This window comes from Necator americanus, chromosome III, assembly GCF_031761385.1.
Source record: "Necator americanus strain Aroian chromosome III, whole genome shotgun sequence".
Taxonomy (NCBI): Eukaryota; Metazoa; Nematoda; class Chromadorea; order Rhabditida; family Ancylostomatidae; genus Necator; species Necator americanus.
In genome coordinates this window covers 32776883-32802372 of record NC_087373.1, presented here as the reverse complement: position 1 = coordinate 32802372, position 25490 = coordinate 32776883, and the positions used below count along the sequence as shown (strand labels likewise).

Here is a 25490-nt window from a genome sequence, read left to right as displayed (position 1 = left end):
TGTTGTTTCTCTTGTTTATTTCCAGTTTTCATATCCGATTTATTTAGACTGAGTCGACTTAGGAATCGAAATGTTTTGCTTCCTAGCTTACTTTCTTTTACCATCATATATATGAATCCACATTTTCGTTCCCAATAGTTCATTCGTTTTCTTCTTTCTCTTCGACTTTCATCTTTCTTCTTTTTTGTTGAACCTGACGTTGGTACTAAAGGTTTTAATCTCATATTTTCGAAAAGAAGAGACCGAAAACATAAAGTTCAGATAATATGAATCGCAGCTTCAAAGGAATATTAGTTGAAATTGTCGTCGTCATTTCTAGAAGATACATCAGAACCTTTCTTGGAACGATTTTTTTTAAAGAAAGGTTATGAGAAGAATCAATTTAGTTGAGCTAATCGTATTCAAGTTTTTCATTGTAGTCAGGCTGTCGATTTTCACTCGTCACCTTGAAATAACTATAAAACAGAGCTTGTAACTTATTCACCTGACTGGGACCTTTTACTCGTTTCTTTTGAAGTATTTTGCTGCTTTAATTGGGAATCAACGACATTTTTCTGACTTTTCATATTTTTTTATACTGATTACGAGGGTGCGCAGACCTACATGTCAGGACATACTCAAGGATGGAGCCATCTACCCCTTTCCCTCTTCCGATGTATGATTTAACGGAAACCTTTTGGATGGATTTTCAAGCGAGGATCGCCTCATTTTTTGTTTCCAGTGAGGGCAGCGATTTGCATGAGCGATTCACTTAATTTATGGAACCAGTTATCAAGCCACAAAAAAGAATAAACCATGGGTTTCAATTTCAAAGTAAAGTTTTAAATGCAACAAAATACTGCAATCGTTTTGGGGTGTAGGTAAACGAAGAAATTCTGAGTCTTCTCCAAAAAAAAAATCAGGGAAATCATTGAAGCGATAAAATATGGTAATATAAGGATATTTTAGGCATCTCTAGAAAAGAAAATTCGCGCAGACGCAATTTTTTCATTCAATTAAAGAATACGATCATAGTGGGTCAAAACGACCGAAGCTTGGTGGAGTTACCTAAGCGGCTGTGTTCAAAGCGGAATGATGTGGGTAGCGGTTCCAATCGAGGTGGGACCCACACTAGTTTTACTCATCACTGCTGTCTGAGTAGAACTAACTATGGTCTCAACTCGATCTGAACCGCTAGTTCCACCTCGCCGCCGCTTACACAACTGCATCGAGCTTCAGGTCTTTCAGACTCTATTGTACCTAATTTCAATCTCGGATTTATTCCACCCCAGAATCCCTGAATAGTCTTTGGTTCTGTTTGAACGAAGCGACTATCGAGACGGGTAGTGAGTTAGTAGTCGTATTTCGAAGGTCTCGAAAAAAAAGTGCTCCCGGAAATTAATGGGAAAGGTGTACAACGTAAACGGAAGACTTTTCCTAGAAAATTTATGTTTGCGCGGTTTCATTGCAGTCATTGATCCCATTTAGCTGTTCCAGTATCATTCTTGAAACTGCTTTGATGCCTTCTGTTAAATTAAAGTTGAGCGTACATTGAGACAATTTATCGAAATATTGTACTAGACTGCGTTAAATAATTGGGGCTGCTTATCGCTTTACCTCTAAAGATTACGAGTAGCTGAATAACTTGATTTATACTTATTGAATTCCATCATTGCACTGTATCTCATTGTTCTCGTTAAATATTAGCGAAAAAACGAGTGGCTACGTTGGAATCGCTATCTTCTCATTGTGTTTTACGTAGATGAAGGGTTTTTTTTTTCGCAGTTGACTTTTTCTAGTATTATTCTCGCTGATTTCAAGTTGGCTCTCTTTTTTCCAGATGTTTGTTATCTGTTTCAGAGTCTAAAAGGCCATTAGCAACAATTGTGTAGATCGACTTCTCGTATAATGGCTCCAAATTTAAATGGAGTTAAAAACTCAATACATTCTTTGGGCATACGTCATGGAGAGAATCTACGAATAACAGTAGCTGCCAATCAGGTTGGTGGTAATTTGTCTTGATTGTCTTGATTACACGATAGACTGAAATTTACTGTGTTGTTTATTTTAAGGGCGGACGTAAATATATGGAAGATCGCGTACATATTGAAACTGTTAGGGACAAGAATGGTTCTATTAAATTTACATTCTGCGGTATATTTGATGGCCACGGAGGACACGAAGCTAGTGAATATGTTAGGAGAAATTTGTTGAACAACATTATGGTATGTATTATCTTCGTTCAACTATTTTTTTGTTCACAAAGTATTAAATTTCTTGTAGGCAAGTGATCTATTCGACTCGGACGACGATGATGATGTACTGGAAGCGATTCGTCTGGGTTTCCTCGCTACACATCATGGAATCTGGAAAATAGTCTGTACGTTTTTTTTTTCATAATGAAGCATGCCTGCTTTTCACTTAGTTTAATCCTGCATTTGTGGTAATCCACCGTTATCTCTTTGTGTTGAAACTTTTTTTTGTGAGACATTGCTTCAGTTTTAGTTCGTTTGCCTTTTCTAAAATTGCATTGCCACTTTATCTACCATTCATAGGCTTATTTCACTACTTCCATTGCATTGCAGAAAATCCGTCCGGATAAGTCAATTTTTTCAAAGCTGAATGCATGATACACATAGTTTCAAGGATGGGGTTGTTCACCTTCTTTTCGAAGTTTCCCGTAAAAGTACTCTAAGGATATTATGTTCACTATTTATTTATTGTTGTTAGCACTTTAATCTTATCTTCACAGCTCCCAAACCCTCCTGCTGTAACGGTGGCGAACGATCAAATAACTTTTAACAATGCGTTTTTCTGTTTCCTTTATTCGTGCTGATTCTGATGCTGCATTGGTGTACAATTTTAGCTGAGTGGCCCCGAACTGCTTCCGGATATCCTAGCACTGCTGGAACGACAGTGAGCATTGCTATTATTAGAAACGGGAAACTCTACACTGGCCATGTTGGCGATTCTGCGATTATCTTGTTGAAGCGATCATGTGAGTCATACCTCTGTTTTTATAGAACTCCGATTGTAAAGTGTCTTGCTGTTCGTGCATCGTGGACTCAAGCGATAAGATTCCTGCAAGTTATTGGTAGCATCTCGTTGTTTTCATGCAAAAAGCTTCTTACCATAAGTATCCGAACTCGTTTCACTGACCTTCTTCAGGATAGAATCAGTTCCTTTGCTTTAATACTGGTGATATAGACTTGTTTCCAAAAACATTTTTTTCCTGCTGAGTTGATTTTTCCCAGAATGAAAAGAATCAATTCTGGTGATTTTCTGTTATTGTATAAGAATCTGGCGGATCTAGCAATAGCATAAAAATCGAGCAATTTTTTTGGAAATTTCTATGCAAGTGTCACTGACTGATACTGTTGGTTTCACCTATTTAACTTAAATAGTGTTTTGGTTTCTGAAAAGGTCTCTAAAAATAAAAAAAGGCGAAGGAAGTTACGAAAATGCAGTGTCGCGCTAAAGCTATTCTTGTGCTTTGATGCATACCTAGTTTTGTCAAATGAAATAGCCACAAGTCTTCAGTCTGCACCTCAAATTATTCACATTCACGCTTTTTTTTGGAGAGATTTGGTATGATGGTCATCTTAAAGAAAAGTCGATATTGTCGAAATTTTCATACACATCTGTTACGGAATCCTTTATCCTTTTGAACACTCTACAATCACAAATGTGGTAGTCGGACCCAGTGCTTCGATTCCCTTCAGAATTGGGTGTTGTCGAAAGGATCCTCATCAGTTGAGCTGTACCCGATGAGCTAGACCCCTTCACCTGATGGGTCCGGGTCCTGTCTGTCGCTCATGTGCTTACAATTGGCTCATTCTACAACTTTCGAGAGAGCAGAACCTTTGGATTATCGGAAAACATCGACATTATCATCACAACTTTTCCAATTTTCGTGGTCAGCACCTTCAATAACCAGAACGCGAATTTCAGAAGAATATTCAAGCCTAGAATAAAGAATGAATAAAGAATGAAGAATATTCAAGCCTGGTCTGTGTCAAAAACTCATACTTTTTAAAACAATTTATTGACTCCAGCTATTTCTTTCGGTATTGTATTCTTCTTATTTTATGAATTTCCTTACAGATCTCAAGGACAATTCCGAGGATCTTGTTCCTCTTAGGTTGACGGTAGATCACAAGCCTGAAAGTGAAGATGAACAGGCTAGGATCCGTATAGCAGGAGGATCGGTGATTCTTTGCATACAGCTAGTTTAGCTGATATTTTCATTCTCTTCTTCCTCATGTTTTCATATTGAAAGTCTATTTTAGGTGGCCTTAAAGAGTGGCGTGGCACGTGTTGTATGGACTCGTCCTCTCAAGCATCACATAGGTCCAGTTAGACGCAGTACGCCAACGGAGAGTATTCCCTTTCTCGCAGTTGCTCGAAGTTTAGGTATTCAGTACTTCTATATCATTTAGTATTCAGCAACAAATAAAAATGCTTCATTCTTAGGTGATGTGTGGTCCTACTGCGAAGATACCAAAGAATTTATTGTGTCTCCGGAACCTGATTTGGCGGTTCGAGAAATTACTGGTATGTTGCTGTTCTCTGTCTGTTTGTGCCCATTCCATAATTTTCGCTTTCTCATTCCTCAGTTTCCAACCTCTAACGTTTTTGCTTTAGTGAAGTTTATTTTAAATTTGAAGTTTTTTTCTATTTTCTAATAATGTGAAATATGATTTACAATATTTGGGTGACATACAATATTGCAGTTAGTTCTCCCATGAATGGAAAAGCTGAGACATGTTGGAAACACTGTCCATTTTTTCTAGTCGATATTAACCATGTATATAAGTTAAAGTCGAACATGTTGATCAGATTTCCCAAGACAATGTGTCTAATGTTCGTTGTCTCACAGATCGTTTGTTTCTATTTCTTCAACCCTTTGACTCACCATCTGCATTACTCGTTCACCATAAGCAGGAGCGTACGCACTGATAAAAACGGTAGTCATGCAATTTAATAGAACAATTGGAGTGCTTCACACGTAGAAGCATGTATTTCAACAGGCCAAATAGAAATATGGCAAGCAGACATGATATTTTTCAAAAAAAAAAAAAACAAACAAACAAACAAACTTGAAATGATGTTTTGTCAGCGCATCGAAACTTGTGCGATTCCAACTTGCAGTTGAAGTTTTCTCACTCTTTGTATATGCACAAAGAAATGAGACTGCAGTTCATACCCCCTCATTGTGTGCTAATGTTGACGAGCATGAGCTACAAGGTATCATTTTTGGGCTACATACATACATCGGTACATGCCTTCTGTTCATCGTAAGTCAGCGTAACGTTGAGGATGAAAACACAACGACTTCCTTCATCGGGACGTCTCACTACCCACCTAGTAAAGTAGTAAATGTCGTGGGTAAGGGAGCTGTGAGAGGTCTCGACGAAGGAAGTCGTTATGTTTTTATCCTCAACTTTAGATTCATTCCACTTACCTACTACATTTGAATACATGCTGTTTTCCAATACTGTTCATATAGTTAGCGATATCCTTACAGGGGATGACGTATGCCTTGTTCTCGCATCTGACGGCCTGACAAATGTTCTTGGACCAATTCAGGTACGCTGTTTTCTACAGGATAGCAATTTTTATCAGTTGTTTTTTATCTGTGAAATCCTCAAAAACCGTTCTTCCTGTCTATGTCCATCATACTTTTTCTAGAAACCTTGTCTACTTCTTTTACCTTTTCGCTACTTTGGAAACGAGTTCGTTTAAGGTTGCTGCAGTCATTGATGAGGAAGAATGTGTCACTCAAATTGGAGTTGACAGATGTGAAGATTTAGTTGTAAGTGGTTAAAGTTTTGTAACATTGTTTATTTCTTATAAGTCTTGTTACAGTATCGTGACAAGCACACTAACTTGGCTAGAGTTCTGGTTGCAAATGCAATACGCAATTGGCGACATCTTAGAGCCGACAACGTAACGGCTATAACCGTATGTACTTTTTCGTTAGCACGTTTTTTTTTTCAAGCTACTCTAATGAGTTGTCGAACACTGTCATTCAATCCATGGAATTTTCTCTTGTGCATCAGCTCTAAGTGGAACGTCGAGTGCACTGGTATCCTCATTAACTAGGTTTCAATTTCAACATCTGTGTGTATGTGGATCGTAGCACCCAAATGATGAATGATGAATGAACTTGAAATGATGAATGAAAACGAGGAAAATCAACTCAGTCGACATAACTGATTACAAGTGACCAATGCAATAAAAACGCATGTGCACTCTGTACGACACCAAACACTATTAGTTTTTTTTTTTTTTTACTTTGGAGTTTTTTTTTTCAACACTGAAAGGAAGCAGAACAAGGGAGAGTACTGAATGTTGATGTTAAAAAAGAAGTTATGTTAGCCGTGAGTACAGATACATCTTTACAAAGACTTTATTTGGTGAGAAACACCTACGAAGATAAGGAAGAATGCTTCTCTACTTCTATTACTCAACTTTGTGATTTAAATCACGACTTCTTATCCAATCTTTTTGGGTCTCAGGTAATGTTCGACTCGCCCTATGCCGACTTGCCACCGGATCACCCTTGCGTGGAAGAATACATTGAGAACAACTATTCAATCGACAAAGTATTCATAGACGATCCAGAATGTATGATTAGGATCTCTCCATCCGCAACTTTGAAACTGCTCACATACCGGACTCCTATTGTTTACAAAGGCGCCAGAGATCCGCACTTCTCAGGTGATTACATAGTTTCTTGAGTCATTTATGTTTTATCCCGCTACTGCTTTCTTTTTTGTTTCAGTCGTCGACTACACTGGGCCAGGATTCATGACACACACTGAAGAACGTTTATTAGAAGAACGATATCGAAAATCATATCATGAAGCCACTGATGGAATTGATAACGGACTTGAGATTGCATCAGAGGCAGCGATAAGTTCACAGATGGACGCTAGCATTATTTGCTCGGACGTTGCAGAACCTACAATTACCGTGCCAAAATCCAACGTAATTTTTGTATAATTTGAGTTCCTAAATGACATCAGACGTTAATTAGGCTGGTAATTTTTTGTTTTATAGGGATGTGATGATCGAATCAAGCCGACTAGATCTGGTACACCTTTACTGATCGAGAGTCATGAGGAAACAGTAGTCATCAGCACTGAGGTTCACAAAGAGCTCATTGTTTCCTATTTCAAAAGTAATATTTATTTTTAAGATGAAAACAACTCCAAAAGCTGTTGATATAGATGAGGATGGTACAGACGAAGAAGAGGAGATGCAACCGGCTCCGATGTCGCAAGGAACCAATAAGGTTTATTGAGTTTACTAATGAACTTAAAGTAGTTAATGGGGTCCATGGAGTCCATCTTTATCATATTTTTAGTAGCTCAAATTTCCCTTCCTTTGCGGGTCCATTGGTTTCGATCAAACACATTTCAGCGCCTTTCCAAGTCGCCGAACAGTAGAGATGACGCTACAATTGTGCCAGAGAAGCGGATCACTAGATCCGCCTCCCGAGCGCCGAACGAGGTGCGGTTATTGTTATTACTTCCTTGTTTACTACTAAATGTGCTTTTGCCTTAGGACTGCTCGACCCCATCTCGCACACTTGGTGTTGCGGTTCGACGTGCATCAGGGACACTTACTAGAAGGGGACCGTGTCGATCAGCTTGTGTTAACGTGGAGGATAAGGTTAGCAGTCAAATATGTTTATATCTGCAACCAACGAATACATTCTCCTTTAATTTTTTAGATACAGCTTCATAGTTACTTTATAAATGTCCACCCAAATAATGTTGATTAGGTATTTACTATTTGAAAATAGAGGAAGCAAAGACTCATAGAATGCCTGCGATCACAATAAACAAAGATTAGCACGACAGAAGAAAGGGAGAAAAATCTACGGTGACGCAGAACGCTAAAATTGATTTAATTATCTGGATTGATTGCTAACACTTTCATAAATACTCGCTCACTGGCGCCTGTTTCGACCAAGCAAAAGAATAGATAATCAAATCTCAAGATGAATGAAAGTCACGTCTGTCATGTGAACACAGTGCGAAGGAGAATAATAGCTTAATGATGGTTTTCTTATAGAAGAGGCTTCATGTTTATGTATTTGATTGTTTAATTTCTAAGATTAAGCTGCTGCGTCATTTTATGAAGTGTGATCATTGCCGAAAATTTCCTTTTCTAATTTCCGCGTGGATGTTTTTCACGTGAGTGCTGAAATTAGGTTACAGGCATTCTTGCCAATTAGTCTCACCTTTCTTCGCAAGTTCTTCTTTCTATAATGTGCCCCTAGTAAACAGGTTATTCGTCATTCCCGTATTATTTTTTATCCTTAGCAGCTTTGATTTCCAGGTAATTACTCCATCGGGATCGGTCGATATCAAGATACATGTCGAAAGTTCAATGACACCTACTTTTGGAATGATTACTAGGTAATCTTTTCACTGATTAATTTTTCCAAACACTTTTTTTATTGTGGGAGCTAATGTAGTTTCTTTCTCTATTCTTACTTCTCTAACTTAGTTTTTCATATTTCATCACCTCGACAGTGGTGTTTCCATTTTTGACAGATATTGATCGTAAGAGGAACAATCGTCTTTGTTGTTCCGCCCAAAGTCAATATTTATCAGAATGAAATTGCCGTTGCCAGTGACCATAGTGATCGGCAACCATGGCGCACGAAAACTTTCCTATAAATTTATGTTCCTATAAATTATTAGCTTAAACAGCTTTATCGAGTGCAAATTTACTTGAAAGTTTTGACTTGTCCCGCACAAACTTAGTATTAATCGTTCAGTTGATTTTTCACGTTTTTCTCTCTGTTTCTGCTTTCTTTTTCCCCTGACTGCAGCCCAATAGTCCTTTTTATTTATAATACTGGTACATCTACCTTTTCAGATCGCGCGATCGCAGTTCGACAACGTTGGTGGTTGATGTACGTTCCCCGACTCCGCGGAGTGCTGCGAAACGAAGTGCTATTCCGGTACCACAAATCCGATCGGTTTTAAATGAAACCGATTCACCGCTTCCACCTACTCCATTGACCGGCAGTCGAAAGAGATCACATCGTGTGCTGCCTTTGGATTCTTGCGGTGTCACACCTATCGTTCATCGGCTTAATCTGGATACAGCCCGACGAAACTCATCAGATTTAAGTGATACAGGGTCCAGTGCTGTTCCACCAAAGGTGAGAAGTGCGCCATCTACACCTTCTAAAGTGAGTTCCATTGTTGTTGTTTTTGAAAGGCTGTAATGAAAATGTCTGTGTATTCAGGCATGCAGTAGCTCTTTTCGCATGGGAAGCAAATGGTCGTTGTCGAAATTGGATGGAAAGTCTTCGCTAAAGGAGGAGTCATCGGGAGCCTTGGAGTTGGGAGAACCACCATCAAAAATGCGGCGGATATATGGCTTCATGCGCCGTCTTGTCGGTTTTGGCCTTGGAAATGGACAGTAGTTTTCTGGATGCATAGCATCTCCAAAACCTCTTAATGCCACGATAAATGGTTCGTTTGCTTGGACAAATTCATTATTATCGCATCAAAGTGTTGTGGGAGTGTGAAATCTGTGAATGCCTCCGCTGGTTTTAGAATAAAGAGTAGATTAACGCAGAACTTATTATTTCACGGTTGTGAATTTCTTTCCCATGTCTTATGTGCAGCATTTCAGGTCAACTCTAATGCGTCGTGGATTTGTTACAGCATGCATATTCGGTCCTTGAAAAAAATGCCTTTACGGTTAGATATACTTGATGAATATCTCCCCTCACTTTATGCTTTGAGAATGCGCCCTGCAAGGTCTGGCTCAGATCCACCGCTCAGATCTCGTTTTGTTACAATTATTCTGCCAACGGTTACTTTTTTGCTTTCTTCCACCTTAAAATTGTTTTAATTTTTATGTCTTTTAAATAAATCACTCTCTATTGTAAGTGTCTTTCGCAAACCATTTTTGTTTGCACGCTAACTCCAGTATATATAACGTTAATTTATTTTGTTCAAATTCTGTCTCTAGGAGCTTTGCTGGGAGCAGACGTGTATTTTATTCCGCGTTAAGGCCATTCTATTATGCATATTTTCGTTGGACGTGTATACTCTCATCACATTCGCTCATTTGTCGCTTTCTCTTCGTATTTCATTTTCAGTTGTTTGTTTTGATAATTATGTTATCCATTAGAACTGAAGAGCTAGCTATAAGTCTTTTGAATTCCAAATTCAGCATGACTTTTATCGTATTCGGTTGATCTGTTTGGAACTGTGTTCCTGTATTTAAAGTACTTGTGAGGTATTTATTAAAATGAATCCTTATCACTTCGTGATGAATTATTTGATCAAATTCTGAGGTCCAGTTACCCTTGGTTGAACCATATCACAAAAACAATGTTGTCACCACACCATCATTGTCTTTTTTTTCTTAAATGTGATCTTTCACAGCGCTCGACCGCCTGCGTCCTGCGTCGCACCAGTTCCGAAGGGAGCGGTATGGCATCAACTGTAAACTTGGAAGAGGAGACCGGTGTCATAAAGTCGGGTCCAGTCATCGCTGGCTTCGCCCCAATCAAGTCAAGGAAGTGCTACTACGCGGTCCTCTGTGAGCGTGCTTTGGAATTACACGAGAGCGAGAAAACGTATCGAAAGCGTAAGTCGGCTCGACATCTCATAGATCTGTCCACGGCCTTCAATGTTCACAACGAACACTTTGATCCAAAGCTCAAGCGATGTGTCTGCGTTATGGGTCCCGATGAAACACTGTGTCTGAAAGTAGACGATGGCGGAAAAAATGGTGAGGACGGCCGTCAAAATACTGAGTGGTACAACGCCATAATGTCGGCTCTTATCCCCTCGAGAGCCCTTCGTTTAGGAAGGCCGGTACAGCCGTTGGAGTTTTTCGAGTGTGCCTGGGACGTTGACGTAGCTAGTATGCCGAAACTGAAAAGACCTCCTCGCACAGAGGAATCGTTGCAAAACATTTGCGTTCGTCTTCCGGAAATAGCAGGTCCTAAACGGTTATGTTTCTACGCTCACACCATCATACTCTGCAAACGTCGTATTGAACCTGCTATTAATGGTCTGCCATCATCAGGAATTCCCCCCTTTCGCGTAGACGAATTCACTGAGATTCCGCGCAAATGTGTCGCATTTTTTGGCTGTCAGGAACGATTTTTCCTGATGCGGCTAGGAAGAGGCGCCCCCTCAGGGGCGAGTGAATTGTGGGCTCAGTGTGACAGTGAGGAGGTCGCTCTTGACATTCACAATAAACTGAACGCTATCATTGAAAGGGAGTCTGAGAAAGAAAGGAAAATGAACAATGGTGTCGTGAAACCTCTTGGATTGTTGACGCTTCGTTCCCATCAAGGACACCACCGCGAACGATGCCACACACAACCGCAAAGGCAGCGAGCAACCTCTTTCCTCAGTGGACGTGTTGCTACGTCCACTTATTCGACGAATAGCCCCATCAGCGGTAAACCGTCGACACCTTCAACTCAAACCACCTCAACCCTAGGATCTCGGGCGTACAGTATTTCTTATGGTTCCCAGGCAGCATCGAAAAACCAGCCGCCCCTTCTCAACACTCTCATGAGTGTTTTTCCACGTCAGCCTTCTCAAGAAGACTGTGGAGTTTATCAGGCTATGGTAGCGCCCAAAAATTCATGTACAACTCCATCAACTTCGACAGCTAATGAAACTTCTACGGATAACGTTGATGCCATCAGTACTGCGAAACCAAAGGATCAGGTTCTTGATGAAGCCCAGAGCTCTCACCAGTTATCTTCTGCTACACACCATCCCATATCTGGAGAACTGACACCTACTCCAGATCTCCACAGAACTTCAACCACCTTTGACGACGGCTACACCCCAATGCATGCAGCAGAATGGACATCTGCTGGAAGTAACAGCCATCTGATTATGCCAATGTTTGATCGTTACAAGCTGGAAGAAGTTCGCTCCTATGTGTCCGATAGTAGTGACTACTGCAGTTCGGCTGGCGCTGCAAATTGTAGCACCGATTTACAAAGCCCAGCAAACCCACCTCGTGCCTATTCTTTCGCTGGTCGTTGTAATCTTCGTCCTGGAGCCAACGCGGGCCTTGCTGAGAGCGCAGATGCACGCACTGAAAACACCGAAAACGCTGGGGGAGGACTTCTTCAGCCAGTCGAGGATCCTCGAAAACGGGCATTTTCTCTTGGAAGCAAGACGCTTTTTCAACGACCGTTTCGCAAAATCTCACAGCACACCTCTAGACAACAGCGCGTCTCACAGACGTCTGTCTCCAGTGTATCACTTGCTTCTTCTGAATTTTCCTCGTCTTTCGGACCGTCTTCTAGCGCAAACCATTTGTCAGCAGTGAACTGTGCCGATAAGGATGATTACTCGCGAAATCGCTCTGGAAGTTTCGGATCAGGTCGCAGCACCCCACACCATCGTAAAGGTGGATCGTCAGCGGGGCAGCGTGATGGAGCTGACCACTTCGTCGAAATGGATTTTGGTAACGACATCAGACGGTCTGGAAGCGGCTCCGTTGTTAGCGTGGATAGTCCCAGCAACTGTATAAGGTCTCGCACGTCTTCCTTTGGATGCGCTATCCGGAAAGATACGGAAGTCTTCTCCTACCCTGCTGACCTGTCGGAAGCTGAGCTGACACCCAGCCAAATCGTTCTTGAACAAGCTCGGCAGAACAGTATTGACGAATCATGCGACTACGTGATCCCGGTAGCTCCGGATTTGGAGGCTGTGAAAAGCGCATTAAGCGAAGCCGCGAACGACCATCCACATTTACTTGGCTTTCCCACTCGAATTGATCCGAAATCGATCGACATGCATAGTTCGCAGCATTTCGAAACTATAGTGGAAAGTACTTCGTTGAAATCCTCACCATGTTCATCGCAGAGTTCCATAACGATGGATCTGAACAAGGATACGAGTAAGGAAGAGGACTACATCACTTGTATTGGACAGAAATGTGAAGTTTTATCTGAAAATCCATCTTTCGTACCTTATTGTGCTCGGACAAATCGACCAGCGTCCAGTCCTGGTGCAAAGGAAGTTGCTCCCAAAGCAACAACGCTCTTGCCTCAGTTGACGAGTGTACCACCAACTCTTTCTAAGTCAGGGATTGTTTTCTCCCATAATTTCGAGGCAGGAAAGCCACTACTCGAGTATGCGTCAATTAAACCTGTCCGAGCTATGTCGTATTGAGGATAATGTGAAAATTCTTACATATGTGTACATTTAAAGGGTGTATTGGATTGTTTTATCATTTCATCTTGTTTCCTAATTACTCATTTTTCAGTCTAACGAGTCTTGCGTTAAGTGTCCCTCTTTTTTCGCCTCTCCGAATTTCCGCTCTTATCATCGCTTTCTATCGGAGATACATCGGTGTGTTGTTGCTGCACTTGTCTTCAATGTATTTGAGATTATCATTCCTGTTCACTCTCCTAACAGTAGTCAGTTCTTTCCCCACTTTTTCCAACCTGATCCTTATACCAGTGAATCCTTGTGTTTTCTTTTTTTTTTAATTTTGATATGTTTTCTCAATTCATGTTTGATTATTGCTTCAATATCGAAATGGTATAATTTGTAATAGATATAAATTGTAGAGCTGATTTGTACTTTGTTGAATATACTCGCAAAAAAAGGTTTTCATTCTTGTTTTTCTTCATATATGGTCAGAGAGCCTCTAATATCACTTTTGCAATGACGCAGTTGTGTTCAAACCCCGAAACTGTGATCCCGTGTTTAAAGACTTCAGGCGGTTCATTATTTGACAGTAGCGTAAATAGTTAAAATTCAGCGCATCATGGATGCGTAAACGGCTTAGCAGACCCGCTACCTCCTGACATTTGTGAACTTCATATTGCGAAGTGCTTTTGGATGCCAATAAGATGGAGTTCATATAGTTTCAATGCAAAATACATGTGGACGATCTTTGCAATGTGCTTTTTCGACAGGTGGTGGCTAGGTACTTCAGGATGTCTCAGTCGTCGAGTGTCGTTTCTGCTGACGAATTTGAACAGCATCAGGAAGATCTTATGTTAGTTATTTATAAATGATCCGATTTAAATGAGAAAAATGTTACTTTATAGAGAAAAACCGGTTCAACCACTTTGTTGGAGTCTCTTGCACTTCTTTTTCATCTAAATAGTGATGAATATCGAGACAATTAGTTCGTTCATTATCTGAGTGACCTACTTTGCAAACAACAAGTTTTCTACTCTTCACATACGTAGCTTATGGAACTGATTGTGTTTGTCAAAATAATTTGTAGTATGGATGAGTAATGGTAGGTATGTATAGTAGTATGAATGCATACAGGAATAGTTTTGCGCTACCGAGTGTTTTGCAGTAGAAGAGGTGTATGATCCGTCTGAAATAAGAAGGAATTCTGTTCTTATTTCTCTTTCTTAAGTGTAATAAAGTGGATAAAGTTTCCTTCGTTGATTAGTCTGCTTGGGATGCGCCACCGCGTTCACTTCAATTCATAATCGTTTGAGGTTTACGAAGGCGTAACTACCCTCTACAATAGCTTGCGAGGGCTAACCTATGTATTAAGCTAGTGTTTTCATCCTCAAGGCACTCAAGTGTGATAGATGTCAGAAATTTTGGTCTTACCTCATCAGGGTTCAGACTGGAGCACATACGAGTCGAACGTATGAAGGTTATTTTGTAGTTTGTGCGTGCACTATGCAGCGTTACGTCAACAACAGGGATGGTGGCAGCGTTGAATGAGGTAGTTGGAAGGTCTTCCAGTATCTTTCAAAATCTTCAGGTCAACGCGAATCAACATCATTTCAGTGTAATGGGTTATTTCGAGCGGTGATTAGGATAAGTAGGACAAATGTGCCAAAATTCTGCCATTGTATGTGCGTGAGTTGCGCTCCTGTTATCAAATAGAGTTGGATACTGTGGTGCGACACACTCAGTACCAACAGCTGGGTCACAATAGCCTGAAACTTGGAGCAATTGCGTAAGCAGTTACGGTTAAAGTGGGCTACTCTCTTGCTCCAATCGGTCTGCAGAGATGAGTAAAACTTTCACCACACCACTCCGAACACAGCTACTTACGTAGTTGCACCAAGCCTCATATCGTTTAGATCCGACTATATATAGTCAGGGTAAAACGACATGAAGCTCAGTGCAGTTGCGTAAGCAGCTGCTCTCGAAGTGGTGTGGTGCACCGTACCAGTTAGAATTGATGGGGGACCCATGCTAGCATCATCGTTGCAGTTCGCGATGGTCGAGTCGAACCGCCATCTGCACTGCGCAGCTTCGAGCGCGGCGGCTTACACAACTGCGTCGTGCTTCATGTCGTTTTGACACGAGTACAGACGAATCTTGGGCAAGACTTTCTTAAAACATGGCTCTAACATCACAAAGAGCTTAGAAAGAATTATTGGTGTTTTGTCTAACACTCAACTATTCTATTCCCTAATGGTTTTGCTTTCCATGCATAAAATTATGACTTTTCGTTAGCTAGTCCAGGTATAATGATGTGACAAATTAGCTGGAAATGCTGGTGAAGTCCGAGGAGATGCTTGCAGATCTATAGATATCTCTCACCATCTTGAAGATGTTGTCTACAGCCCAAAAGTCGCGAAAGTATGAAACCTCAATACTTTCCAAATTAACATTTTAATAGTGAAGGAAGTGTTTCATGAAACATATGAACATTCTGTTCACTTGGTTCTGGTTTTGACGTGCCAATGTTTAGCTACTGTAATAAAGCTGGATTCATTGAGACATCATAATTAGGCGGCTGTGGTACAGTCAGTTAAATGTTCGGCTGTGACTACACGATCGATTGATGGTTCGAAATCGTTTTAGTGCCAACCAAACTCTTCATCCCTCTGAAGACGAGGTATTGGCATCGGTCTTGTTCGGGAGGAAAAAAAAAACACTTTCTTTACACATCGGTCCATTTTCGCAAGTTATTTGTTATTTGCGTGCGCGTTCATAAAACCTCAGACGATTCTGAATTGAATTCGAACGCGTGGGCGCATTCCAATAGAAATTCATCAGCACCGTGCGCGGTGTTGATGAATTTCTATGGGGATGCGCCCACGCGTTCGAATACTACGCTTTATCCTTTTGCTCTTTATCATAATTAAACTAAGTCTTCTTACGAAATTTATGTTAGAGCGAACGTGCGCAGGAACATATCTTCTTTTTTCGAACAGTTTCATTATCTCCATCGTAATAGAACTATTGCTTTAATCTTACTTTTCCCAAAAGAGTTGAAAGAAACATCAAGGGCGAAGCGTTCACCAGATTAGTCTCACCACAAGCACATACGTGTTGATTTCTAGTCATGACTATCATATGTTTAGGAATTTTTCGGGATTCGGTACTCTATATAGCTGACCATTTGAGGATATCTTTGAGCATTCGTTTAGGCCATCTACTTGTGGACCTAGCAAGGTGACTACATGCGGGTGTGTGACACGTTTCGATACTGCCGATTTCCATTACACGTGGGTGATTGAAGATTTCAGCGCTTTAATGGAGTTGCACGCAATTGGAGAATACATAACAAGCAAGTAAGACTGCTTTTCCTTGTATTTTTTAGGAGCACGCAACTTTTCATATTTCATTCCGTAGGACGTCATTTCTTGTAGGTCTTTCGGTGACAATAACCACGAATTTGTGCTGAAATTGTTTCCGGCAGGCAAGGATGACGATTGTGGTGGATATATCTCACTTTATCTTCAGATCATTAGTATGTTTCTCTTCTTCAAAATTCACGAAATTTGGTAAGAGTATGATGTGAATCTTCTGTATGGTTGCAGTGAATCGTTCATTTTCTCTACTAGTGTTGAGAATACCTAGTACTTTCCGTTTGTTTCAAACCATGATTTTGGCGCTTTCAGCGGTATATTTCGTTCATCTCTACAAATGTACAAATGTTGCTTTTCTAGTCTTCCTCACTGAAGAAAAGCAACATGTGAAAGCTAGGAAAGAAACCAAATAAAAAAGTCTATAATGCAACAGCTATATTATACTTAAAAGTTAGCCATTTTTTACTCTCGAATACAGTATGATGTATGAAAATTTGCGCCTGCCTTGACAGCCAATGTTATTTGTATTGTATTTGCCCTATAATGGTTATTCACGTAACTATGTTGTATTATACGCGTGAATGATAAATTTGCTTTTTTTTTGCTTCAAGGGAACGTAGGAAGAGGGCAAACTTCTCGCATTAGGCATATTTAATCTCTATTTAGCAACGCAAGTTCCTCTTTTAAGATTGCCCAAATCAGAAAGTGCAGCTGCGAATTCGATTCAGTGTGGACACACCAGAAGGTATTAGAGAATGCTCTCTGAACAAAAGTGTGTTATCCATAAATCGTGGTGGTATTATCACTGCTAGCAAATTTTTCCATTCCGATATAGTAAAGGTATTGTTTTAGTATTTAGTAAACATTTTATCTGGGAAATTTTGATGCCTGGTTCAGAGTCGTTTCCTTCGCAGAGGACCACGGGAAGCATTGAACGTAAATGCTGATATCACCGTTTTTCTGGAGTCGAAAACTACCTCGGTAATATTTGTATCACGCTTCGTTGTTTTTAGATCTTGGAAACTCTGTATTTCAAACGCTTTCCTGTAAGTACTGGATTTTTGAATTAAATCATATTTTCTCGCTTTGTTGCAGACTCAAGACTTAATCAACCGAGATTGGGACGATGAAGAAATGGTTTTATCGAGTTCGTACGATCTTCCAGTCGAATGTGCTGCAACTTCGCAAATTTCTGGTAAAAATGAACAGTACTAATCAAAATAGAAATTTCATATCTTGGGATGGGAATTCAAAAGAGAAATGAGCCTTTTTCCGTTTCTGTTCCATTCTCGAGTTTTTGTGGATCTTCCACTTCTTTGGTGATAGTTATACTATTTATGCTATTTAAGAGCATGTAATTGTCCTAATGGTTGCATTATTGCCACTATTTTAATGAGCTTGTTCAGCGCGAGGTGGCTTCGAGTACTTGCAAAATGCTGTCAGTTAATCCTGGCTGGGGCGGGTGCGGCACAGTCGGTTAGAGGTTCGTTGTAGCCACATGGTCGATGGTTCGAAACCGCCCTAGTGCAATGCAAGTCCAAGCCTTTCATCCCTCCATTGTCAATAAATTGGTAGCAAACTTGTCTGGGAAGATAAAAAACGCTGACTTGATCATCGGCTCGTCCCCGCAATTCATTGTATAGACCAACACGCGTTCCAAAAACCTCAACGATCACGAATGGCATTAACACGTGTTGCTGCATCCCAAGTGGATTGATACTGCTGTGACTTTGTCCTTCTTAGTTGTGACTGTGATGCTGCGTACCGCGAGGCAACAAACCTGTCACTGACTGGAGAGTATTGCTTTTTAGAAAGAAATTGTTTATACCCCGCCCTTCCTATACTTTTTTCTTCTCAAAACGTGGATTCACAGTTACCGTATATTGACAGATTGTAATGGATCTTCTACAGACGTGCTGCCGGCAATGCTCTCCAGTGGTCGTTTTGCTGATTTTGTTGTTGTCGTCGAAGGTCGCGAATTCAACCTGCATCGTAGTGTACTGGCTGCCACATCACAATATTTCAATGCTATGCTCAAGGCTCAAACATTGGAAGCATCTGAGGGCCGAGTGAGTTTCATCGTTGTGGTTTTTCTAGATGTTATTTACGATTTACTGCAGGTGGAACTGAAAGATGTTTCCGCTGACGTGTTCGAAACTATTGTTCGATACACTTATGACGTGAAACGACCTCAAGCTGATGAGATCACCATGGATTTAATCAAAGCAGTGGACATGTAGGGTTTTTGGAATTGATTTTCCGACTTTTATAGTGATACAATGAAACCGAAGTTCGTATATACCTTACTGGAACTCTTAATTGTTAGGGATATAGTAAGAGAGCTGCTGTAAATTCCTAAAGATAGTGGTGCTCTCTCTCTTTCTCTCTCAAAAATTCCTTTATACAGCTTTCTAAAAACACCAAATATTATTGGAATCCATTTGGTTTGACACTCGTAGTAAACGTGCTGAAGTTGATTTGTTCATTTTTTTATCTTTAACACTTTGTTTTGCCTGAAACCATCATTTTCAGGCTCATGATGGATAGCCTAAAAACACACTGCTGCGCTGCATTGCTGCGCGATGTGAATATTTCGAACTTTGCGTTTCGATTGCAAGTCTCGGATTTTCTCAATGTGCGTATTTGAATCATTGCTTCTAAACAGTGATATCTTCTCAATCGAATGAATATAGCATTTTCAGGATGACCGATTGTTCAGACGACTTGTATCATTTTTGGCAAGCAACCGCAAAAGCGTAGTTACGCATCCGGTACGTGGTTATTGTGTTAGGCGTTTCAGTTTAAAGTGCGTTTACGAAAATTAACTCTCCTGTGGCGAATATCTGCAGGGATTAGGAACAGGAACTCAAACTATGGTATCACAGTGTTCTTCCATCTTTATGGTCACCTAGCTATTAGCTATAGTCATTATAAACACGCGACTGTGATTGCGTAGATGTCGTTTTTTTATGAGGGACGTGTTTTCTTTTCGATTTTAGTGAATATGGTCATAATTTGTAATTTTACAACGTTGATTTGCATAGCTTTGTGTGTGCAGAAGAAGTCATCTAGATTGCAAATTTTTTCTACAATTTTTTTTTAAAATTTATAATGTCAGTACTTACTTAATCTCTCCCTATTTCTAGGACTGGATAGAATTAAAAAATGTTCATCCGAAATTGACTACTCGCGTGCTAGAAGCTGCATGGACATACGCAGAAACCTTGCTCCCTTACATCAGACCGCCAAAACGGCGTCGTTTTGGCCATTAACCTTCATAGCCTCACTGTCGTTTCATAATCCTAAGGATTTCATATGATTACAAAGTGATCCGTTTACGGTTATAGGCAATTACATTTCCCTCAAATCAGCAAGATTGTGCTATTTAATTGTTTTTATATTATTGTAAACGAAGAAAACATAGCCTGTGCATTGTACTTTTTTTATCAAAATGTAATACAATGTAGAATTAATATTAATATTAACTGATTACAAATCACTACAGGTATTGTTGAAGATAAGGTGTGTCATTCTTTGTCATTTGTCTTAACGTACATTTTCTTCATCTCGCTTAGCGATTCAAAGTGTTTCAGACAGTCTCTGTAAATTTTTTTCTTTTCTGTGAATGAAGAGTTATCGCAACTGTTCCTATTTGGGTTTCATACTCGAGCATTTCTCAAAGATTCATCTGTACCTCAAACCAGCGGAATCCCGCGAAAGGAAGTGTAAAGCTAATACTAGATATAAGATTCATCTAGCACTTTAATCATATGTTCATAGAGACAGTGTTTTTAGTCAGAAATCACTTTATTTTTTAATAGTTACGGCGAACAATGTACATCTCTATCAAATATAGTTCGTTCAAAATTTTTGAACCAGATGGTGCACGATTCTATGAGCACTTATTTGTGTACAAAGCGGCGGTGCTTTCAATCTCGAAACCTTCTCGCTGATAAAATTGCGGTGCCTCAAGTCCCTGGCTTCCAATGCATCTTATTTGAAAAATTCATTTGCGTGGAGACATGAGAGAATGGATGCAGCATGAATAGTGTGGATTAGTGACTGTACTCCGCTTATTGATGTTGTCCTGCGGAATGCCTACACCACGGTCACTACAACGTGACTGTAGTAATCAATAGGACAAAGAAGGGAAGCAGTATGTCAAGCGGCAGTAAGCTGCATTCTTGCAGTCAGTGTATCCTTGGAAAACAGACTTCTTGAGAACTATATGGATCATCAATTCCAAAGAGTCGAAACGCCCCAAATTTCCCTAAGTTGTCATGGAAGTGCCAATCAGACATTCGCCGTTCGTTCCTCGAATTTCTGGAGATCCGTAAAATATCGAAAACAATTGCAAACCGTACGAAGGTACCATATCTGCACAAATAGAGTAAGACTAAGGACAGAGAATATTGTCATTGCTGACCGTTCTGAAAACATGGCGTGTTCAAGAAATGGGTCGCTGACGTGAAATTGAGCAACTTACTGTATTCTGCTTCCTCCAAATTCACATCCACAATCAACCGTAGAATATGTTTCGTATTACATGGTACTGATATTATAATCATTGCCATTGATACCGCAGTTCCAAAACCAGAGAAAATCTGCATTAAGACATTTAACACAGAAAGCTTCAAATTTCATCTCTACAATCTTTCCCCTTTCAACCTCTTTCCATCAGAGACAAATGATCTCATTAGAATCCTTGTCAATAAGTATACAAAACTTTGGGTGGGGAAGAAAGGAAGGAAGTAGTGAGAAGGTGATGCACATTAAAAAGCAAGAAAGATATTGCAGGTCTGAAAAGTGAGATATCGCTCTACAAAAGTACATTTATAACCTCCGCTAAAAATTTTATTCTTTTTTTTTGCGAATATTGCGTGGTTTTCTGGACGCCTACACTCACATGCTTTGGTCGATGTTGATGTTTACTCTAAGCACGTTATGAATTAAGTAGTATTTATTTGAATTCTTATCAGCTTAGTCAAGTGCAAAGGTCGTAGCATGGCTGTGGTACCGTATTGATGAAGGTTATTGTCGGGTCAAAGAGTCATGAAGCTCGGTTCATTTGCGTAAACAGCCGCGTTTGAAGCTGCGCGGTGAAGCTAGCAATTGTGATCGAGTTGGCACCTTCACTAGCTCCACTTATCCCTGTAGTCCGAGTGCTCGCAACAACAGAGCTGGTTTGATCGCAGCAGTTTAGGCAATTGCACCGCGCAACAGGTGGTTTTTATCCGACTATTACTTGCAATAAGTCACGTAAACCACAAAAATGTCGAACATTAGGAAAACCATAAAGTTAATTAATGACCGGATTTTTGACAGGAACGAGTGACAAAACCATCTCACCACTCATAAATCTTTTCCAAAAGTCACCCACCTGAAGAACTATAAAAGGATACAGCAGCTTTGGCTTTCGCTGTATAATCCCCACAAATAAGAAAAGCAGACAAATGACCACAGGAGCCAGGGGAATCAACCACAGTTTGAGATTAGGACGTCGTTGCTTAAAAAAACAGTAGTTTATTTTTTTCGAAAAAGATCTAAAAAGTCTACTTTTCCAAATGAATTTGCGATTTAATTAAGCTTTGAAGGATTAAACGTTGAACTAAAAAATAATACCTCCTGAGAAGTGATCACGCAGTAGAAAAGTGCGCAGCAAACGCCCACGAGTACATTGAAACCGGTAAAACATGCAACGACCTAAATTATAAAAGCTAACAACAAAGAGGGGGAAGACAACAAAATTATGTGGATTGCATAGGAATGAGTGGAATTCTTTTGGGCTCCTATAGTCATAGAAGGTCATCGTAGAATCTGTTCAACTGGCTGAGTGCGGTGCGTCCTGAATTGAGGTATGGCATCGTGGGATCGTGGGTTGAGAACGCAAAGAGCTTGCGATGCGGTAGATGCGTCGCGCCTACCCGGTTGAATACATTCTGCGCCGCCAAACTTATATATCTGTGTGGTTTACAAGTACAGTGCTAACAACAAAATCCTCTATAATACAAGTAAAATTGATAAGAGTTATTGAAGATAAATGGGAACGCTTCTTCATGTCACATTCTGCGACGGGTCAAAACGACTTGAAGCACGGCACAGTTGCGTAAGCGGCTGCGGTGGAGCTAGCGGTTGGGAGCATTGATACGGAATCATCGGGAAATACAGCGAAAAATCCAGCAAGGGACCCCCTCCCCGGCGCCCTCTCTCTTCCTAGACCATAACCGCTACGCTGCATCGCGCCACTTCGAGCGCACCCGTTTACGTGACCGCACCACGCTTCATGTCCTTAGGGATCGATGCTTACCTTGACATGGACTGCACCGAAACAAGTTAGGTAGGTACGACGACGGTGCTTGAACACTGCAACCCCTCGCTCCTCGAGACGTCTACGAGCGAGCGCGGAGCGCTTTAGCGACCAATCGCGAATCGGTCTACGCGACGACACCGACGGAGTCTCCAACTTGGGAGTCGGATGCGCTTTTCCTGAACTTTCAGATTTTCAAAATTCAACCGAAATGATCCTACCTCTAAACAACGAATGAATCCTAAGGATGAGGAAATTAGAGCAAAGGAAAAGACCAAGTTTGTATCCATGCTGAGATCCACAAAATAGTAGAGGAAAAATTGTTTGGAAAACACGACGATGCCCGTAGGAGCTAGGAACGTGTAAATAAACCATAAATCTTAAAAATTGAGTTTATCGAACATTTACAATGTTGTCTGGAAATGGGTGTCATCCACGGAATAACAAGAGTATGAGTGGAAATCAATGCAGATTAGCGGCTTATTGCTGGGATTCAGCGCATCCAACAGCGTCTCTTCCCTAAGATCCTAATCCCTAATGGCTGCAATGTTCAAATCGATTTGCATATTCTATGCGCAGACACCAATAAGTATGAGGTATGAGGGAGTTCCTCGTTTCCTCGTCGAACATTGAAAGACTTCTTGATGAGTGTCCGTAAAAGATTCATTAGGAATCAATGAGTCAGCAATATAGCACGTAGATGAGGAAATGGGAAGGGATTAACAGAGTATAATCCAAGAAATTCACATCCGAGTAATTGAGGGGCTTTTCTGTGATCGGAACCTGACCGATATGAATTCGCGATAATAGTATTACCACAACATTAAATTTGCCGTACAAGCGTACTTTCTGTCGTCGACATTTTTCTTTGCTCGTTACCTTATGCGAGGTGGAAACTAGAAGAAGACGACGCATCCGTATCCGCACATAAGGAACTGTTGCATAGCGATCTGAAATACTATCAAAATATGGTAGAGAAGCATTCTTCTAAAGTAATTGAACTGAATTGGTGTAATATCACCTAATTTTAAATAATTTTTTTTGTAAACTCGCTTTACTGCTTGACCACACCCTTTCCCTGTACCTTGCTAGAATCGAAAGCGCATCGCGATCACACACTTCAAAACATTTCTTACACTATGACGATGGATTCAGAAAGTAGCTAAAAAGAGCAATGGACAAAATAGGGAATATGTCTAAATAACTAAAAAATAAGTTCTCCAGGAGTCGAGGGTTGAACAAATACAATCAAAACGACATGAAGCACGTACGCAATTGCGTACAAGGGCGGTGCGGTGAAACGTAGCGGCTACGAGTTTGTGAAACCTTTGCTGGCACCATCCATAGCTGTAGTTTCTGAGGGTCCCACTTGGTCCCAACTGCTGCCTCCACCGTGCCGTTTCGAGCGCGTACGCAAATGCACCGCAACTACAGTCGTGGTCCATGTCGTTTTGACCCGACTATATAACTATAGTTACTAAGAGAAAAAAGTAAGTTGGAGCGTCGAGAAATAAGGACGCCACTGAGCGGTTCCCCCCAACTACATTTTTATTCTTTTAAGGGTGAAAGGATGCAGCTACAAAATACCTATAGTATGGTAGTGGGGTCAAAAGGACACGAAGCACAGTGCATCTGCGTAAACGGCGCGGTGGAGCGTAGTTAGAATCTAGGTGGGATCCTTGCTCTTCGCTGCAGTTCGCGATAGTCCCACCTCGATTCAACCACTTTACCCACCGCGCCGTTTCGAGCATAGCCGCATAGGTAACTGCACCGTGCTTCATGCCGTTTTGACCCTACTACATTTAATTCTATAATAGACAAAGCAAAAAGAATTAAAGGCATCACCTCACGAATGTATCATCTCTCCCTTAATTAGTGTAAACGGACAACCCCAGAACTGTTTCTTACGACGGGTTCTGTTGCAATGCGCAACCTTTGTGCCCCGCTTGCGATTCGTCCTAATGGATTTTCGACCAATCGCAGGCGGGGGCGGGGGGCAAGAGTGGCGCGTTCCAATAGAGAACGTCGTCAGGAACCGCAACAGAAATCTACACCACACCAGATTCGTGGGATGCCTTTGATGGAGGGAGAGGCGCATCCTGATATTCTGTCTAAAGCTATGTACAATAATCTTGCTGATTACAAATCAGCTTATTCATTTCGAGAAATCATCTACGGATAATACTCTTCACACAAATCAAAGTGAGAATTTTGCAATTCATCCCTGAAATCCCGCCAGTAGAAAATTTCCTAAAGAGGTAATACGTTACATATCAAAGCACACACAAATGATAAAAGGATTTATGAAGGAAAGGAAAAACACTAGTATTAGACGATTTTATTCCATGATGGTATTCTTGAGACAAACTCTACAGTTCCGTACAATTCAAACAAGTGAAACTAACAAGAATATGAACGAAGATTTCCCACTCTGAACATCTTTGAATTCTCTTGAAGAATGAATGGGTTGCAATTAATAACTGATGTAATTCTCGTGATTTCTCATTGTGAATTACGTGTACGGAATGAAATACGGACTGGGCAGAGCTTTTTTTCCTGTGAATATTATTTGAAATGACTCAGACAAACAACAGGTAGCTGGAGCTGGTGCTTAGGATCTCTCCGTACAGACAGAGTATTTCTCCGGATCCC

The 25490-nt window shown here is 40.6% G+C and overlaps 4 protein-coding genes across 8 annotated transcripts; 3 read left to right on the top strand and 1 right to left on the bottom strand.

Moving 5' to 3' along the window:
* Positions 1–1887: 1887 nt before the first annotated feature.
* Positions 1888–9433, top strand: RB195_011731 (uncharacterized protein; the record flags this gene model as incomplete). Its single annotated transcript, XM_064193272.1, has 19 exons — positions 1888–1980; positions 2052–2204; positions 2263–2359; positions 2846–2977; positions 4084–4187; positions 4269–4392; positions 4453–4533; positions 5507–5568; positions 5726–5794; positions 5848–5943; positions 6501–6702; positions 6767–6972; positions 7045–7131; positions 7184–7279; positions 7408–7497; positions 7552–7659; positions 8332–8411; positions 8878–9196; positions 9254–9433. The coding sequence occupies 19 exons, from the start codon at positions 1888–1890 to the stop codon at positions 9431–9433; spliced, it is 2379 nt and encodes a 792-aa protein (XP_064050855.1).
* A 46-nt stretch (positions 9434–9479) lies between these two features.
* Positions 9480–13175, top strand: RB195_011730 (uncharacterized protein; the record flags this gene model as incomplete). Of its 3 annotated transcripts, XM_064193271.1 has the most annotated exons (3): positions 9480–9482; positions 9646–9828; positions 10407–13175. In XM_064193271.1, the coding sequence occupies 3 exons, from the start codon at positions 9480–9482 to the stop codon at positions 13173–13175; spliced, it is 2955 nt and encodes a 984-aa protein (XP_064050852.1). The 3 variants fall into 3 exon arrangements, with proteins under 3 accessions (XP_064050852.1, XP_064050854.1, XP_064050853.1); XM_064193270.1 differs by lacking the exon at positions 10407–13175 and having other exon boundaries at positions 9646–9867; XM_064193269.1 differs by lacking the exons at positions 9480–9482; positions 9646–9828 and having other exon boundaries at positions 10455–13175.
* A 773-nt stretch (positions 13176–13948) lies between these two features.
* RB195_011729 (uncharacterized protein) lies at positions 13949–19803 on the top strand (the record flags this gene model as incomplete). Of its 2 annotated transcripts, XM_064193268.1 has the most annotated exons (12): positions 13949–14010; positions 16370–16408; positions 16469–16513; positions 16592–16692; positions 17220–17371; positions 17429–17512; positions 17627–17726; positions 18443–18600; positions 18652–18767; positions 19064–19166; positions 19234–19302; positions 19678–19803. In XM_064193268.1, 12 exons carry the CDS (start codon positions 13949–13951, stop codon positions 19801–19803), a joined length of 1155 nt encoding a protein of 384 aa, XP_064050851.1. The 2 variants fall into 2 exon arrangements, with proteins under 2 accessions (XP_064050851.1, XP_013300189.2); XM_013444735.2 differs by having other exon boundaries at positions 16370–16513.
* Positions 19804–20824: 1021 nt separating this feature from the next.
* On the bottom strand, positions 20825–24619 carry RB195_011728 (uncharacterized protein; the record flags this gene model as incomplete). 2 transcript variants are annotated; one of them, XM_064193266.1, is made up of 9 exons in its annotated part: positions 20825–20961; positions 21018–21135; positions 21912–22037; positions 22154–22234; positions 22839–23017; positions 23060–23129; positions 23718–23788; positions 24165–24298; positions 24426–24619. In XM_064193266.1, the coding sequence occupies 9 exons, from the start codon at positions 24617–24619 to the stop codon at positions 20825–20827; spliced, it is 1110 nt and encodes a 369-aa protein (XP_064050849.1). The 2 variants fall into 2 exon arrangements, with proteins under 2 accessions (XP_064050849.1, XP_064050850.1); XM_064193267.1 differs by lacking the exons at positions 23060–23129; positions 24165–24298 and having other exon boundaries at positions 23736–23788; positions 24426–24589.
* Between the last annotated feature and the right edge of the window lie 871 nt (positions 24620–25490).